Source organism: Phodopus roborovskii, unplaced genomic scaffold (genome assembly GCF_943737965.1).
Source record: "Phodopus roborovskii unplaced genomic scaffold, PHOROB, whole genome shotgun sequence".
NCBI lineage: Eukaryota > Metazoa > Chordata > Mammalia > Rodentia > Cricetidae > Phodopus > Phodopus roborovskii.
This window is the reverse complement of record NW_026126409.1, coordinates 11,061,704-11,076,026: the sequence shown is the minus strand read 5'-3', so window position 1 is coordinate 11,076,026 and position 14,323 is coordinate 11,061,704. Positions and strand designations below refer to the sequence as shown.

At 45.0% G+C, this 14,323-nt stretch overlaps 1 protein-coding gene across 4 annotated transcripts in view; it reads right to left on the bottom strand.

The window, feature by feature from the left end:
• The window catches only part of Arhgef7 (Rho guanine nucleotide exchange factor 7), a 101,707-nt gene that overhangs the window by 66,634 nt on the left and 20,750 nt on the right, over positions 1-14,323 (bottom strand). For 3 of the 4 annotated variants that reach the window (XM_051181993.1, XM_051181995.1, XM_051181996.1), the window contains exon 2: positions 8,191-8,277. The exons of the other annotated variant lie outside the window; for it this stretch is intronic. In XM_051181993.1, coding sequence (XP_051037950.1) covers positions 8,191-8,277 — 87 coding nt within the window. The remainder of the gene's footprint in view (positions 1-8,190; positions 8,278-14,323) is intronic. 4 annotated transcript variants of the gene reach the window in all.

The following is a 14,323-nucleotide window of genomic DNA, read 5'->3' as shown; positions in this document are numbered from 1 at the left end:
TGAACTGGAATGGCCCCACAAGCTCACAGATTTGAATGCTTGTTCACCAGGGAATGACCACGATTAGGTGGTGTGGCCTTGTGGGAGGAAGTGTGTCACTTGGGGGTGGGCTTTCAGGTTTTAAAAACCCAAGCCAGGCCAATGGCTCCCTCTTCCTGTCTGCTGATGCAAATGTAGGATCTCAGCTCTCTCCAGCACTATGTCTGCCTGCATGCTGCCATGTTTCCCTCCATGATGATAAACCTCTGAAACTGTAAGCCAGCCCCAATTATATGTTTTCCTTTAGAAGAGTTACGATGGTTATAGTTTCTCTTACCAGCAATAGAACACTTAGTCAGAGAGGGTGGGTTTATTTGGCTGACAGGTTACAGTCATCACTGAGGGGAAGTCCAGGCAGGAACTCAAGCAACTAGCCATATCACATTCTCAAGTAGAGAGAAACAAATGGAACTTCACTCACTGCCTATGCTCAGCTAGTTTTCTTCAGTCTTACAGTTCAGGGTCCACATTCTTCATTCAGTCTTGTGGTTCAGGGTCCACATTCTTCAGTCTTATGGTTCAGGGTCTAAGTTCTTCATTCAGTCTTGTGGTTCAGGGTCCACGTTCTTCATTCAGTCTTATGGTTCAGGGTCTAAGTTCTTCAGTCTTGTGGTGGAGGGTCCACGTTTTTCATTCAGTCTTGTGGTTCAGGGTTCACATTCTTCAGACTTGTGGTTCAAGGTCCCCATTCAGGATGGCTCTCTCCGATTAATAATCAATATAATCCCCCACAGACACATTCCAGGCCAACCTAATCTAGCTAATCCTTCGTCGGCGCTTATGTGATTTTAGGCTGTGGCAAGTTGACATTTAAAGGAAAGCCCAAACACTCTGTGGAGGTCCACAATCTAGTGACACTCAAAGTTCACACTGAGAGGACACACACAGAAAGTCAGGTAAGGAGATGCCTCTAGAAACACATACATACAAGCCTTTAAATTTCACCAAAAATGTAGATATGCATGCTGGGCAAAATTAACTCAGTACCTGTTGCTAATCTAGCACTGTCTCAGCTCTCCTCAGATCCCCAGACACAGGTCACCAGAAGCTGGCTGAGGTTATAACACTGTCTAGGTGGAAGCATTAAAAAAATAAGTAAAACTTACTTTTCAAAAAAATATTTAAGTATGTGCATTTATTTCAAAGCTTCTTAGTAGGCATAGTTCATGTCTTGGTTACTTTAAAACTGCTGTAACAAAACACCATTACCTAACTTAGTAAAGAAAGAATTTAAGTGAACTTAAAATTTCAGAGGGTTAGGGTCCATGATGTTGGAGCTAAGGTATGGCAGCAGAGAGCTCATATCTTGATCCACAGTAGGATAGAGAAAAGGAACACATTTTGAATGGTGTAATGTTTTTGTTTTGTTTTGTGTTTGTTTGTTTGTTTGTTTCAAGACAGGGTTTCTCTGTATAGCCCTGGCTGTCCGAGAATTCTCTCTGTGGACCAGGCTGACCTCAAACTCAGGGATCTACCTACCTCTGGGATTAACAGTGTAAGCAACCATACCTGCCAAGATTTCTGAAACCTCAAAGCCACACTCCCTCTAACAAGGCCACATGCCTCATAAATCCATCCCAAACAGTTCCACCAATGGGTGGGAGAGACCATGGATTCAAACATACATGCTTATTGGTCATATTCTCATTAAACCACTACTAGTTGTGTGAACAAACAGAATTACTATCAGCTTTGGACAGCATCCCAACCACCCTCTCCCTCCCAAAGAACAGGTGACAAGACAGCACTATCTAAGTTAGAAGTTATTTAACTCCTCTCCATTAGCTCCACTACCAAACTCTCACAGTCACCTCAAAGACTTACACAGGAGTCCAGAAATGAATAACTGCCTTTCTAGAGCCTCACTTTAGTGTCCTAAGTCAGCCTGGCCATCACAACACTGCAGACTGAAGTCCTTGGGAACTCTTTCAACACTAAGGCAGGAATGAAAACCTCACTTGAAGGAGCCCAACCTTCTCACCTTTGCAAACTGCTTTCAGCTGCACAAAGTGCCCCATCCCTGGTTATTCATGCCAGACTGGAAGAAAGTGCTGCAGATTTCCAGCTTCCAACTGTACTTCCCAGGGCTGTTCTTCTTTCACACCCTCAGGCACAGGCCTCATTTACCACACCCAAGCAAGACATGCCAAGAGAAAGCACATGACACAGCATGGAGGTCTGCTCCTCTGGGGGAAGGAGCCTCTCAGGTACAAGTCTGGGAAGGCGCTCCCATGCACTGCTGCTGATAGCTCAGTGCCATGGTGGCAGCTGTTCAGAGCTTGCATGAATTCCCACCTTCAGCTGGCTGTGACCTGGCAGGAACTGCACCCTGCAGTGGCAGTCAAGGCTAATGGAACAGAGAAAACATAGCTCTCCATGTGGGTCACGTTTGGAGCAGTGAAAACTGGAAAGCATGTCCACAGCCAACAGGGATCACTGGCCTCCAAGAGGCAGTCACTGAGCATGAGGAGATGGTCACACTGCCACCATATCAAGCTGAAGTGTAGTACAGAACATATATGCTACTGTGTCGCTGGTCTTTAAAGCTATCTGTATGTGACACTGGTATTTCTAGATGGCAGTATCATGCTCTTTTTTCTGCATCTCTCTATAGCCTGAGCTTTATGTAACAAGCACAGGCTGCCAGGTAACTTAAAAGCACACTATACACCATGGTTTAAAGCACAGAAAATTCTGGTGGTTGTAACAGTACCCACTCATATTCACTCAGCTCTTCAGGCCTGCCTGGCACTCTCCTTGGTGCCTGATGCTAACCCATGTTTATTACAGCACACACAAAAGGCAAGCATCATCACACCCACTTCCCAAATGACAAAGTTGGAGAACGAATTGTATGCCATGCATCTGGAAGGGAGCTGATGTCCAAGACACAGCAGGAAGTGAAACAACCATCTAAAAGCCTTTCTCTATCGACAATTCTCAAAAACATAAAAGTAGCCAAAACTATTTTTTTATTTACATCACTAACATCAAGGAAATGCAAAGAAAAACCACAATGAACCTCTCTGAATGTCAAAAACACAAAAGTTAACTACTGGTAAAATGTAAGGAGATGGAATCCTTCAACACTGGTTGGTGGGAATGTAAGCTAGCCAATGCATTAGAGATGATACAGACGTTCTCTATTAAGCTAAAAGTCATTCTGTGGCCCAGATCCCACTACTAGGTATATATCCAAAGAAACTGATAAAATGCTGGAGAAACACAGTGTTCCCTATATACTGCAGGAGTGTTCACAATAGCCACAAAACAGAAACCACCTGAGGTGGACAAATGTAAAAAGAAAACAAGATACATATAAGCAACATGACACTATCAGTGTAAAAAGAATATGAAATCATAGTGACAGTATGGATAAACCTCAAGAACTACTAAGTAAAGTAAGCTAGTCTCTAAAAGACCAGTAATGCATGGCCTCCCTCACGTACAAAGTCCACCATGGTTGAACTAACAGAAGTACAAGACAGCAGTCACCAGGGGCTGGGAAGGAGAGCAGAGCAATGGGAGAGTGCTGGTAAGGGGGGCAAAGTCTAGGGCATTGCACAGCACGGCACGGCAGCTACTATTGACAACATATATGTGAAGGTACTATGAAAGAATTTAAAACGATCTCATCACAAAAAAAAAGTCTATGCAAATGGAGATTAGCTTGATTTAATCAACCCAAGATGTATTCATATATCCAAACACCGTAATATACCAGATAAATACAAGTATTAAGAAACTAGCTTGCTGCCGGGCATGCCTTTAGTCCCAGCACTCAGGAAGCACAGGCAGGTGGATCTCTGTGAGTTCGAGGCCAGCCTGGTCTACAAAGCAAGTCCCAGGACAGGCTCCAAAGCCACAGAGAAACCCTGTCTCGAAAAACCAAACTTTATGCTATCAAATGTATGTCTACATTTTAATTGCTACTGATCTGCAAGACCAAAAATGAGGAGGGAAGGCATTTCTGTTCTGAATCACCTAGATGTTTGGATGACTGATACATTAATATTTTTATTAATGTTTCTACCTAAAGCCAGAAAGGAATATGGAAATAATCTGGTGTGTGAAATAAGTAGGAAGACTAACTGCAGTGGGTCATCATCTCTTCCAGGTCCCACACAACAGAGCCAGAACTGGCTGGAGAAAAGAACTGTGACAGCCTCTTTTGACAAACTCCCTGAAATCCTTCTTGGCAATGGTGAGAAATCGCATCTGAATCTCATTTTACTCTCCAGAGCAGACACTATTGGAAGCAGTATCAGCTCTTCCGCAGGAGGAGCCTTGCTGACTCGCTGCTCTATCAGTTCCTCATTTATAACACAGTCATCTCTTGCCTTGGAAAGGCCACTGCCATCTGGGGAGAGGACTCTGCCAGGGAAGCTCGCAGGCCAAGCATGGCTCCCACTTCATAATTTCAACGACCTTAAATACACCCGTTTATAACAGTGCTAAATTCCAACTCTTCAAAATTCATAATAAAAAGCAATGCACATTATATAGCAATACCAAGAATATAAAATATAACTAAACACTGAGACACTAGACAATTCTCTGATAAACAGCTAGATGCAAGTCCACTCTGCTGCTAACTGCCCTGTCGCTGTGTGTCATGACACAGACTAAGCTTTAGAAGACACCATCAGAACTGGATTCATATGGCCTTCATTTTAAAGTTTTTCAAATTACTATTTCATGTTTATGGATGTTTTGCCTTCATGCTTGTCTGTGCACTATGAATGTGTACCTGCAAAGGCCAGAAGAAGCATCCGATCTCCTGGAATTGGAGTTAAAGACTGTTGTGAGCCACCATGTGGGTACTGGTACTTGAACCTGGGTCCTCTGAAAAGCAGCCAGTGCTCTCAACTGCTGAGCCATCTCTCCAGCACCTACTTTAGATATTGAATAAAAAGCTAGTACAAGCATCATGGATGGCAGGGAAAGGCACTTTTCCCAAGGAAGGCTGCCTCTGCCCTGAACAGGTTACCTGTCTCAATGTATTTCAGGTGCCTAATTAAATAACATTGGGCAAGAAAATATTGACAGCTAATGTACGATGACCATCAACAAATTTATCTAACACAATTGGGGACAAAAGTTGAGAACAAAAAAATTAGAAAACAAATTCTATATCCCTGAAACCATTTCACCTAAAGGAATTGCAGCCAAATACTCTAGGACTTCATGACTTTTGTCTTTCAATTCACTACGGTATTTCTTATTCAAAACTCAAGCACATCGTCAACATTATCATCACCATTTTGGTTTTGGGGATTTTTTGTTTTGGAAGGTTGTTTTTTGGGTTTTTTTTTTTTTTTCTTTTTGAGATACAAATGGAAGGAAACTGGCATTCCTGTGCCCAGATTTCTGCACAAGTCAGAAAATAAAAATGCATGTGTGTATGTGCATGTGTATGGATGTATACAAGGTCACATACACACATGTACATGTGTGGGCATGTTTCTGGAGGCCAGAAATAAACAATGGCTGTCTTCTGTCAGTCAGCCTCGACCTTATTTTTTGAGTCAAGGTCTCTACCAGAACCTGGAGTTTGCCAAATTGGCTAGACTATCTAGCCAACAAACCCCAGGGAATCCCACTGTCTCAGAACCACGTCACTAGGATTCTGAGCACACCAACACACCTGGCTTTTTCTCAGGTCCTTATGCTTGCAAACCAAGCACCTTACAGAATACACCATCTCCCGGCAGCTACCCCAAAATGTTAAGGCATGTGGTTGGTAGAAAAATAAATTGTAAAAATAAATAAATAAATAAATAAATAAATAAATAAATAAATAAAGAGGCCAGTAAGATGATAAAGTCAAGGCCTGAAAATATTCCATCCCTGGAACTCAGATGGTGGAAAGAGAGAACCAACTCGTACTAGCTGTCCTCTGACATCCAAACAAGTACCATAGCATACTGGAACTACACACACACACACACACACACACACACACACACACACACACACACACACTGGAACCACAACACATATATAAATATACATAAATAAATACATGACCAATCTGGAAACATAATGTTGCATTTCTTTTCCTTAAAGGAATCACTAGGCACTTAACCGGAGTGAGCTAGACAGTCTCTTACTAACACAATTCAGCCTGAAACAACCTCTTGGGGGTGGGGGGAAACCCTATTATTAAGAACTAAGAACAAAAGGTAACTTGGAATTTATTTTGTTTCCCATTTGTAATTTTAAAATGTTTTCTGTCTCCCATCTTTGAGAATTTGGTGGGAATTAATCGTTCAAGTACCTAGAATTGCTCAAAGGTACAAGGCCTTTCCCTTGTGCTCTCTACATACATTTGTCTGTGGAACAGGGAGTCTTTCCCTGTACAGGCCTCTCCACTCACAGAGTTACAAACATGGCTGAGTTAAAGCCATTCCTTTCTCCAAGAATTTCCTAAAAAATGGTGGCTTAATAAATTAGGGGGTTGCATGTGTTGTTTTGTTTTATTATCTCCTGTGCTAATTACGAGTTTTAGGTGTGAGATAATGACCTTGAAAGATTCCTATCAATTTCCTCTAGAACATTTTTAAGTAACTGGAAGAGGTACTTTTTCTCTTTAAAATCAGCACAAAATAAGACACAACTGGTCCTTCCCCCCCCCTCCTTTGCTATCACAAGTGCAACTCCAGACTCGTCCTCTTTGCAAGGACCTGCTTTGTCTCAAGCGATGTTCCAGGTGCCTGGGTCAGGTCCCCATGGGGCTCTGAGAGCATCTCTGGGCAAAGTCAGAACCATAAAAGTCATAGCAGCAACCAACCTTTGGAAAGCTGAAAACATTCAATTTCCTTTAAAGCAATTTCTTAGTTGACAATGGTTATCTTAATGTGTAGCCTGAGCCTGAAAAATACTGTGACATAAACGAAACCCAGGTGTACGGAGAGAATGAAATCCTATGGCAAAGGTCAAGACAAAGTAAAAATCACTCTCCATCCCAATGAGGAAGTTAAGTCATTAAAAAGACAAGACTAGTACCACCAAGGATGCCAATACCCCATCTACGAAGAGCTGTGAGGCTTCTAAAATTGCCCCAGCCACTACCCAACTACCTACAGCAATTTCTTCAAGGACATCAAAGATAAATTATTTTTTAAAAACAGTAACACTTTAATCACCATAAATAACTGTATGCCCAATTTCAATTAAATATTTTCCAGATATGATTGGGGATAACTCCTGCAATTCCTCCCAGGAAACATTCAGGAAAAGACTGTCCTACCAGGAAAGAAAAGCTATACTGGGACATCACAGGACTGGAGTGCATGTGGTATTATTATCAACCTTTCACAGGGTAAGGTTGCAAATGTAACAAGATTTACACACAGAAGCGACTACACGCACTCGTCCATCTGTGCTAGGTTCCTAGCAAACCTTCTAAAGCCAAGCCAGTTTTCTAGATCCACAGCACTGACCAGGGATAAGAGAAACAGAAGAGCGACATCCCTGGAGAGCTGCCACTGAAGGACCACGAAGGGTGTTCACCAAACGTCAAGCAGCACGGAAAGGACAACCCCGAGGAGTTATCCCCAGAAGCAGGCTTTACAAATCCCAGTCTCAAGCCTCATGGGTTTTCTAAAGTAAGCATTGAGGAGAACCCAGTCACACCGCCGAATTTCGAGCCTGCAGAGCAGCAGGTGGGGTCGTGCGATCAGGAGGGGTTGGGTCGTGCGATCAGGAGGGGTTTGGCCCTCGTCCTTTGAGCCTGGCCCTTGCCTGACCCGAGAGCAGAGCCCGACCGGGATACGATGCAGGGCAATCCCGGAGGGCAGCGTTCAAGGCTGCACAGGTGTCCCCAGCCAACGGGGATTACCAACGTGCCACCTGCACACGAGCCCGAGAACCACCGGCTCTCGTGAAAACCATCACAAGGTGTGGGATCCGCCCGCCGGCCACGAGGAGACATCGAGGGGCTGCTTCCCGGGACAAGGGGCCCCGCTCCATAACGGGCAGGGAGGCGGCGGTGAGGAGTGGTCGTCCGACAGCGACAGCAACCGAGAGCCCGACCCGGGCCCCGGCTCGCCCGACCCCCGGCCTCCTCCTCCACCCGACCCGGCCTCCCCCGCCCCGCCCCGCCCCGCCCGGCCCGGCTCGGCCCGGGCGGGCCCCGCGCTCACCCACCTCCAGGCGTAGGGACGCCCCGCAGGCGCGCAGGAACTCGCGGATGTTGCTCAGGCACTCGCTCTCGTTTCGCGGCTCCGGGTAGACCTGCAACACACAGAGTCGCTGAGCGGGCCGGACGCCTCATCCGCTCCCTTCCTCGGGCTGCACCAATCTCCGCCCCCTGCCCGCACCCGGAAGCGCGCCCGGGACCGGAAGTGACGTAGTCAAACCGCGCCCCCGCGGTTGCCGAGCCTTCCCAGTCCCGCTCCAGCCCCACGCGTGCCGCCCTCCTCCCCCGCCCCGGCTCTCACCCCCCTTCCCCGGCTCCACTCGCGCGCCACCGCCTCCAAGCCCCGCTTCCGCTTCACGCGCGCCCTCCTCCTCCCTGGCCCGGCTTCCCCGACCACGCGCGCCACCTCCTGGCCGTGCTCCGGCCCTGAACTCTCTCTTGCGGGCGCTGCCCGGGCTCCGCACGCTCCACCTCCTCCCTGGTGGGCTCCCATCCCACGCGTGCCGCCTCCCGACCTGCAGTCTAGTTGCCGCACCTCATCCTCGATGCACAGCGCTCTCCCTCTCTCTGCTGCTCGAGCAGCCCCAGGGAGGTTTGAGAGGAAGAACTTAAGCACTTTCTCACCTAGGCTCATAGCTTAAAATAACGAGCAACAAATTCTGCAGGTCGGCATGAAAGTGCCATCATTTCTTCTCCTAAACACAGGCCATGTGCTTTATAAATGATTAACCAGAATGGCCGGTTAGTGTGGGTAAGGCATCTAGAAAGCTGGTGTTGGTAGACTGCACCTGAGCTAAGGAGTGACCTACCACCCACTGTGGCATCCTGCCACTCTTACCATACTTGTTAACATTATGCACGGGACCCTGCCTGACACTAAGTGAAATAGAAGCAGAATGTGTGACTAGAACAATTCAAGGAATTCTTAAACTTTTTAAATCTAAAGATTTGTAAAGAAAATATTTCTGAAACTGATTAGAAGAATTAAATGTTTAAATCATCATCCAGAATTTTAGCACTGAAAATACTCAAGATGGTTTCTTACAAGGAGAAATCCCAACATCCATCCACTTTGCTCAGGAATACAGTGAGTGGTCTCTTTGCTAAGTGCTTGGGTCTCTAAACCCTGCAAGTGTTCAGAAATACTTAAAGGGATGAGCCCCTACCCTCCACACTATCTTCATTTGTTTTCTTTTGCAAGAGACCCATCCATAAAATCATCACAGACTTATTTGTGAGCTTTTACACTTAACCCCATATGCATTCCCTGCTCCAGTGAACACAGCCATGCTTGCTTGCTTTAGTTCTCAAACTATGAGCAGATGCCATTTTCTCATTTTTTGCCATGTTTGTCTGCTTATGTACTTTTAGCATGCAACTTCACTGTTTTAATGGCCTCCAAACATGGCAAAGTGTGGTTAGAGTTCATGAGGTCAAGGAGATAGTGATGTGTTTTACAGAATAAAAATAGGTTAGATAAGCTTCATTTGGGCATGAGTTATAATGTTGTTAGTTGTGAGTGAAGAATACAAATCACACAGAGAGAGAGAGAGAAAGAGAGAGAGAGAAGAGCTATGTTGGTGGAGCAGGCTTCTTAAGGCAACATCAAATGTGCCTGATGAAGCTGTGGAGACCAGGAAAGCAGCAAAATGTGGACTCTTGAGATGATGAACAATAAAAAGAATTAGCTAGCACTGTGAGTCTGAAAGCTACAGAAATTTACAGTTCTGTTACCCAGGGTCAGAAACACAAAGTCTTCTCAGCTAGTTCTGGCTGTACATCATGTAAATTTCAACTCAGTGGAGAGTGGACCTCGCAGAGAGTTTAGAAAGTACTTTGTGTGCTATCTGTGACTAGGACTTTGCTGAAGAACAGGTTCTCAGTGCTGGTGAGACTGGCTTGTTTTCATGAATGTTGATAAACAAAGCTGTGTGATAAAAACAGCTTCTCGGCCTCCTGGATGAATCGTTCTGGGACTGCAAAACCTTGCTATAAATGTGTAGATACCAAAGGCAAATTTTAAATGTAAGTTGCCCCTATTGGGGTACAAAAAAACAAATCCTGGGAGTACTTGGGATGGAAAAACCTCAACTGCACTGCATGTCAGGTCATTTCAGATGTCAAAAAAAAAAAAAAAAATGGATGGCATCTGAAATATTCTGAGATCAGTTCCATAACTGCTCCATCGCAGACAATGAACACTATTTCCAGGGCAAAAACCTTAATTCTGAGTATTATTAATTTAGATAATACTCTTAATTCATTTCTGTAAAGACCTTCCAACTCCCCCGGTTGGCATAATAAGCTTTTAAGACATGCTACTGAGCAATGTGTCCAGTAAAGCTTGCAGCACTCTAGAGGGCATGTGAGATTAGTGGAAATCCATCACCATATCCAATATCAGTTATGTTTGCCCAGCCTGGGACAACATCACGCTGGCTATCATCAGTAATGATTGGGAAATGTTTGGCCAAGTTGCCTTAATGATTTTGAAAGTATGACAGAAAATATAAGTAATAGCATCACAACCATAATGAATACTACACAGCAATTGAGAGTGTTTAGTTCAATATTTGAGATGACTTTATAGAATGTAACTACCACAAATGATGAAAACCATCTCTTCTCTATATTTTATTATGAAACCAAAGGCTAATTGTTATGTTTTGTCCTATACAATGACTATATAAAGTAGTGGAAACATACTTGAACTTTGCTAATAATTAACTATAAAAATAAAAACTACTTGAGGATATCTTAATGAGAAATGTAAGGATTTTTAAAATCACACTCACTTGTGTAGGGGCATATTGTGTGTGTGTGTGTGTGTGTATTTATGTGTGTGTTTGTGAAATGGAAGGACAAGCTGTGACAGTCAGTTCTCTGTGTCCACCATGGAGGTTCCACGAATGAAGCTCAAGTCATCAGACTTGGTGGCAGAAACCTTTCCCCCACTGAGCTCTCTCACTAGCCCATATTTATTATTAGGCCATGGATCATACCACTTTGCTAGAACGAGGTGTTTTCCACCACCAATTCTTTCCTACCTTGTGCTCTCCATGCAGGTGCTGAGAAGCTATCCATGGGGAAGAGCACATGGAAATGGGGGCTTTGTAATGGAACTTCATTCTTAGACACTATGAATGACAGAGCCGGGCTCTAACAGGGCCATTTACACTTCCAGAGACTTCAGTGTTAAAGCTTCATAAGAGCCTCCTACGATCTCTAGGAAATTGAGGAATTAAAAAGCCCTGAGTCAGAGTTCCTGTCATTGGGGATTACTGAAGTCTTAACATCCTGGGTGTTTCACTTTGTTCATTTTTTTTATATACTTGCTTGTTTCTGATCATCTCTTAGATGACAGGAAAGACTTTCAGCAGTGTGCCAGAGGAAGACAGAATGGGTGAAGGCCGGCCTTTTGTCTGAGGGGAGAGGAAGAATGTTATAAAGAGGAGGGGCAGACCAGCCGGCTATGTGTTTTCAAGGCTCCTTTCTGAGGCTCTAACCATGGGTTGCCTTAAAGGTTCCTTCTCCAAATAGCCCTTTAAAAGTCTGCTTTGTGCACCTGGGTGCACCTTGCTAGAACACCAATGAACATGCAGCTGTTTGGAAAACACAAGAGTCCACATCACAAGTCAGAAACTCTCTGTAACAAACATGTCACCTAGGGTTTATTGCTTGACCCTGCTGAGTCTATTTCCTTATCTCCATTTCAAGGCTAATAGGTTAATTGACTTGTTGATTCAAGTCGATAATAAATTAATCCAGCACTATTTATAGGCATCGGCTTCCCTATACATCACATCGGTTTGGAAACAGCATGCAGTTCCAGCTGCTTGAGACAGTGACAAGCATGTATCACTTGAGCTGATGAGTTTGAGTCCAGGCAACACAGCCAAGGCACTCTGGATGGAGTGGGGGGCAGCTATGACATTTTAGAAGTTCGTGGTATTTTCTAAAAAGTACCTAGTCAAGGGCAACAGAGATTATAGTGGAAAAAAAATTCTACGATCATTACAAGACAGAGCAACACAGAAAAGTCCTTTGTGCTTCTCTACAGACACGTTGAACATGGTTAATGAACAAATGAAAAACTGACATCAGCCACCAGGGAAATACACATTAAAACCTCAGCTAACTGCACATTCAGCGAAAGGAGCCATGGAAAAGGCTAGTGAGGCTGAAAAGCACTGCAATTCTCCTGCCTGACTTAGGAGAGTGGAAATGGAAGATGGAGTTCTTCCAGTGCTAAACTTGTTTTTGCAGTAGGACACAACTGTTGTTTGCCCAGGGGAAAACATATTCGCCAAAAGGCCCACGTAAGAAAGTGCACAGCCATTTGCTTCCTAATTAACAAGGGCCCTGCACACATTCCAGAGACCTGACTGCCTGCTTGCTCTACCCAGGTCACACCCAGAGTCTCCACACTGAGAACCTGCAGGCTTTTCAAGAGATAATCAGAAATCCTCTCAAAACCTTCTGCTTTCCAGAGAAATAGTTTTTGTGCTGGGTACTTGGTCAAAGTGTGTCAGTGAAAACTGACCACCAAGTAACGCGGAACCCAGAGTCCAGAAGCTCCAAAGCTGCCCAGCTTCTCCTCTCTTCACCAGCTGCTTCTCGATGGGGACAGCAAGCCCTTCCCCCATAGCCTCAACAAAGTGCCAGTGAAAGCAGCTGCCTCAGACAGACAGCTGAACAGTGTTTAAGGAGTTTGTGGGGAAGCTTTTTGAGAAGGCAGGACAGGCAGGTCAGCGGGGCTGTGAGCAGGCAGGGCATTTGCTGCCTGAGCAACCAAGATCAAAGGAGAAAGTTGTTCACCACACTACCACAGCAACAACCCATTGCCCAGCATTCCTACTCTCGAGGTTCTCACTGCACAAAGCCACTATGTGTGTCTGAAACCCCCACCTGACTCTGATGCCCAGCCAGGTTTGGACATAAGAATTGTCAAAGGCCTAAGGATCCTGGGAGGTGCTCAAGACACCAGGACCTGGACCTTGAGAGTAAGTTAAACAGTGAATTAAGCCTAGCTCACTCCAGAAGCCCTGCTCCCCACTGCCCCCTACAGGTCTCTTAAGTACTCACTTCACAAATGGGGTCTCAGCCTCATCTGTCTAATGTAACCTGTTTTCTGCAGAGACCCTAACCTGGAGAGCTTCCTGGTGGCAGCTGAAAACAGAAAATCAGAAAAGGAAACCAGTAAAGACTATGATGCCTCCACAAGATGGACCACAACCACACAGCACCAAGAGATAGCGCTGTGGTGGCACAAGCCTGTAAGGCAGCACACAGGAGGCAGAAGTAGAAGGAGATTGAGTTAAAAGTTAGACACAGCAAGGCCCTTGCCCCTGCCAAACCCTATCTTTCTCTATGTAACCAACAAGAAGCATGAAGTACTGTGTGGGCAATACTCACTTTTATGATAAAAATCGTGTGTAAGTGTCCAGAATAACATGTAGTACCCATCCATAAGCAGTACCAACAGCAGATGCCCTCTGGGAGGACAAGGCAGAAAGCTGCTTCTAACTGAGCACTTACTGTACCTCATTATTAAATAAACTAAACAGGGGAAGGACTGTAACAACCCGAACCTGCTACCCTTCCCCTCAGTCAACATGCCTTCCCTGTCATAAACTATCCTCAGGTTCAAAGCCCCCTCATGTAGGGCTGGACCCTGTGGAGCAGACCTCTGTCACTCTGAGCTGAGGATGGAACCCTCCATGTACCTCACACTTTCCAGGTCCCTGTTCCACCAAGCAGCTGCCCTGTTAACCCTGTGAGGCCGCAGCAGGGTCTCACTCCTTCCAAGTACTCTGTGCTTACACTCTAACATGCATGGAGTGAACAACGTATGAGCAGGGCTGCCAGGCAGTCCTCAGATGATTCTCCCAAATCCACTGGGGATCAGTGGAGCAGCCATCAGAAATCTCCAAGATTTTCTTGGTAACTACCAAATAAAGTCCTCCTCAAAAATATGTCACTTGGCAAGAAAGTTTATTGGAAAGGGTATAAGCCTTTAATGATGTATATTTTCTTTTGATTTTTGTACCCAATATTCCAAATCCCAGCCCCCAGATGGGATGCTACAGCCACAAGGAGAAAGACTAAATGTTTTCCAATTGGCTAAAACTGGCCAGACTA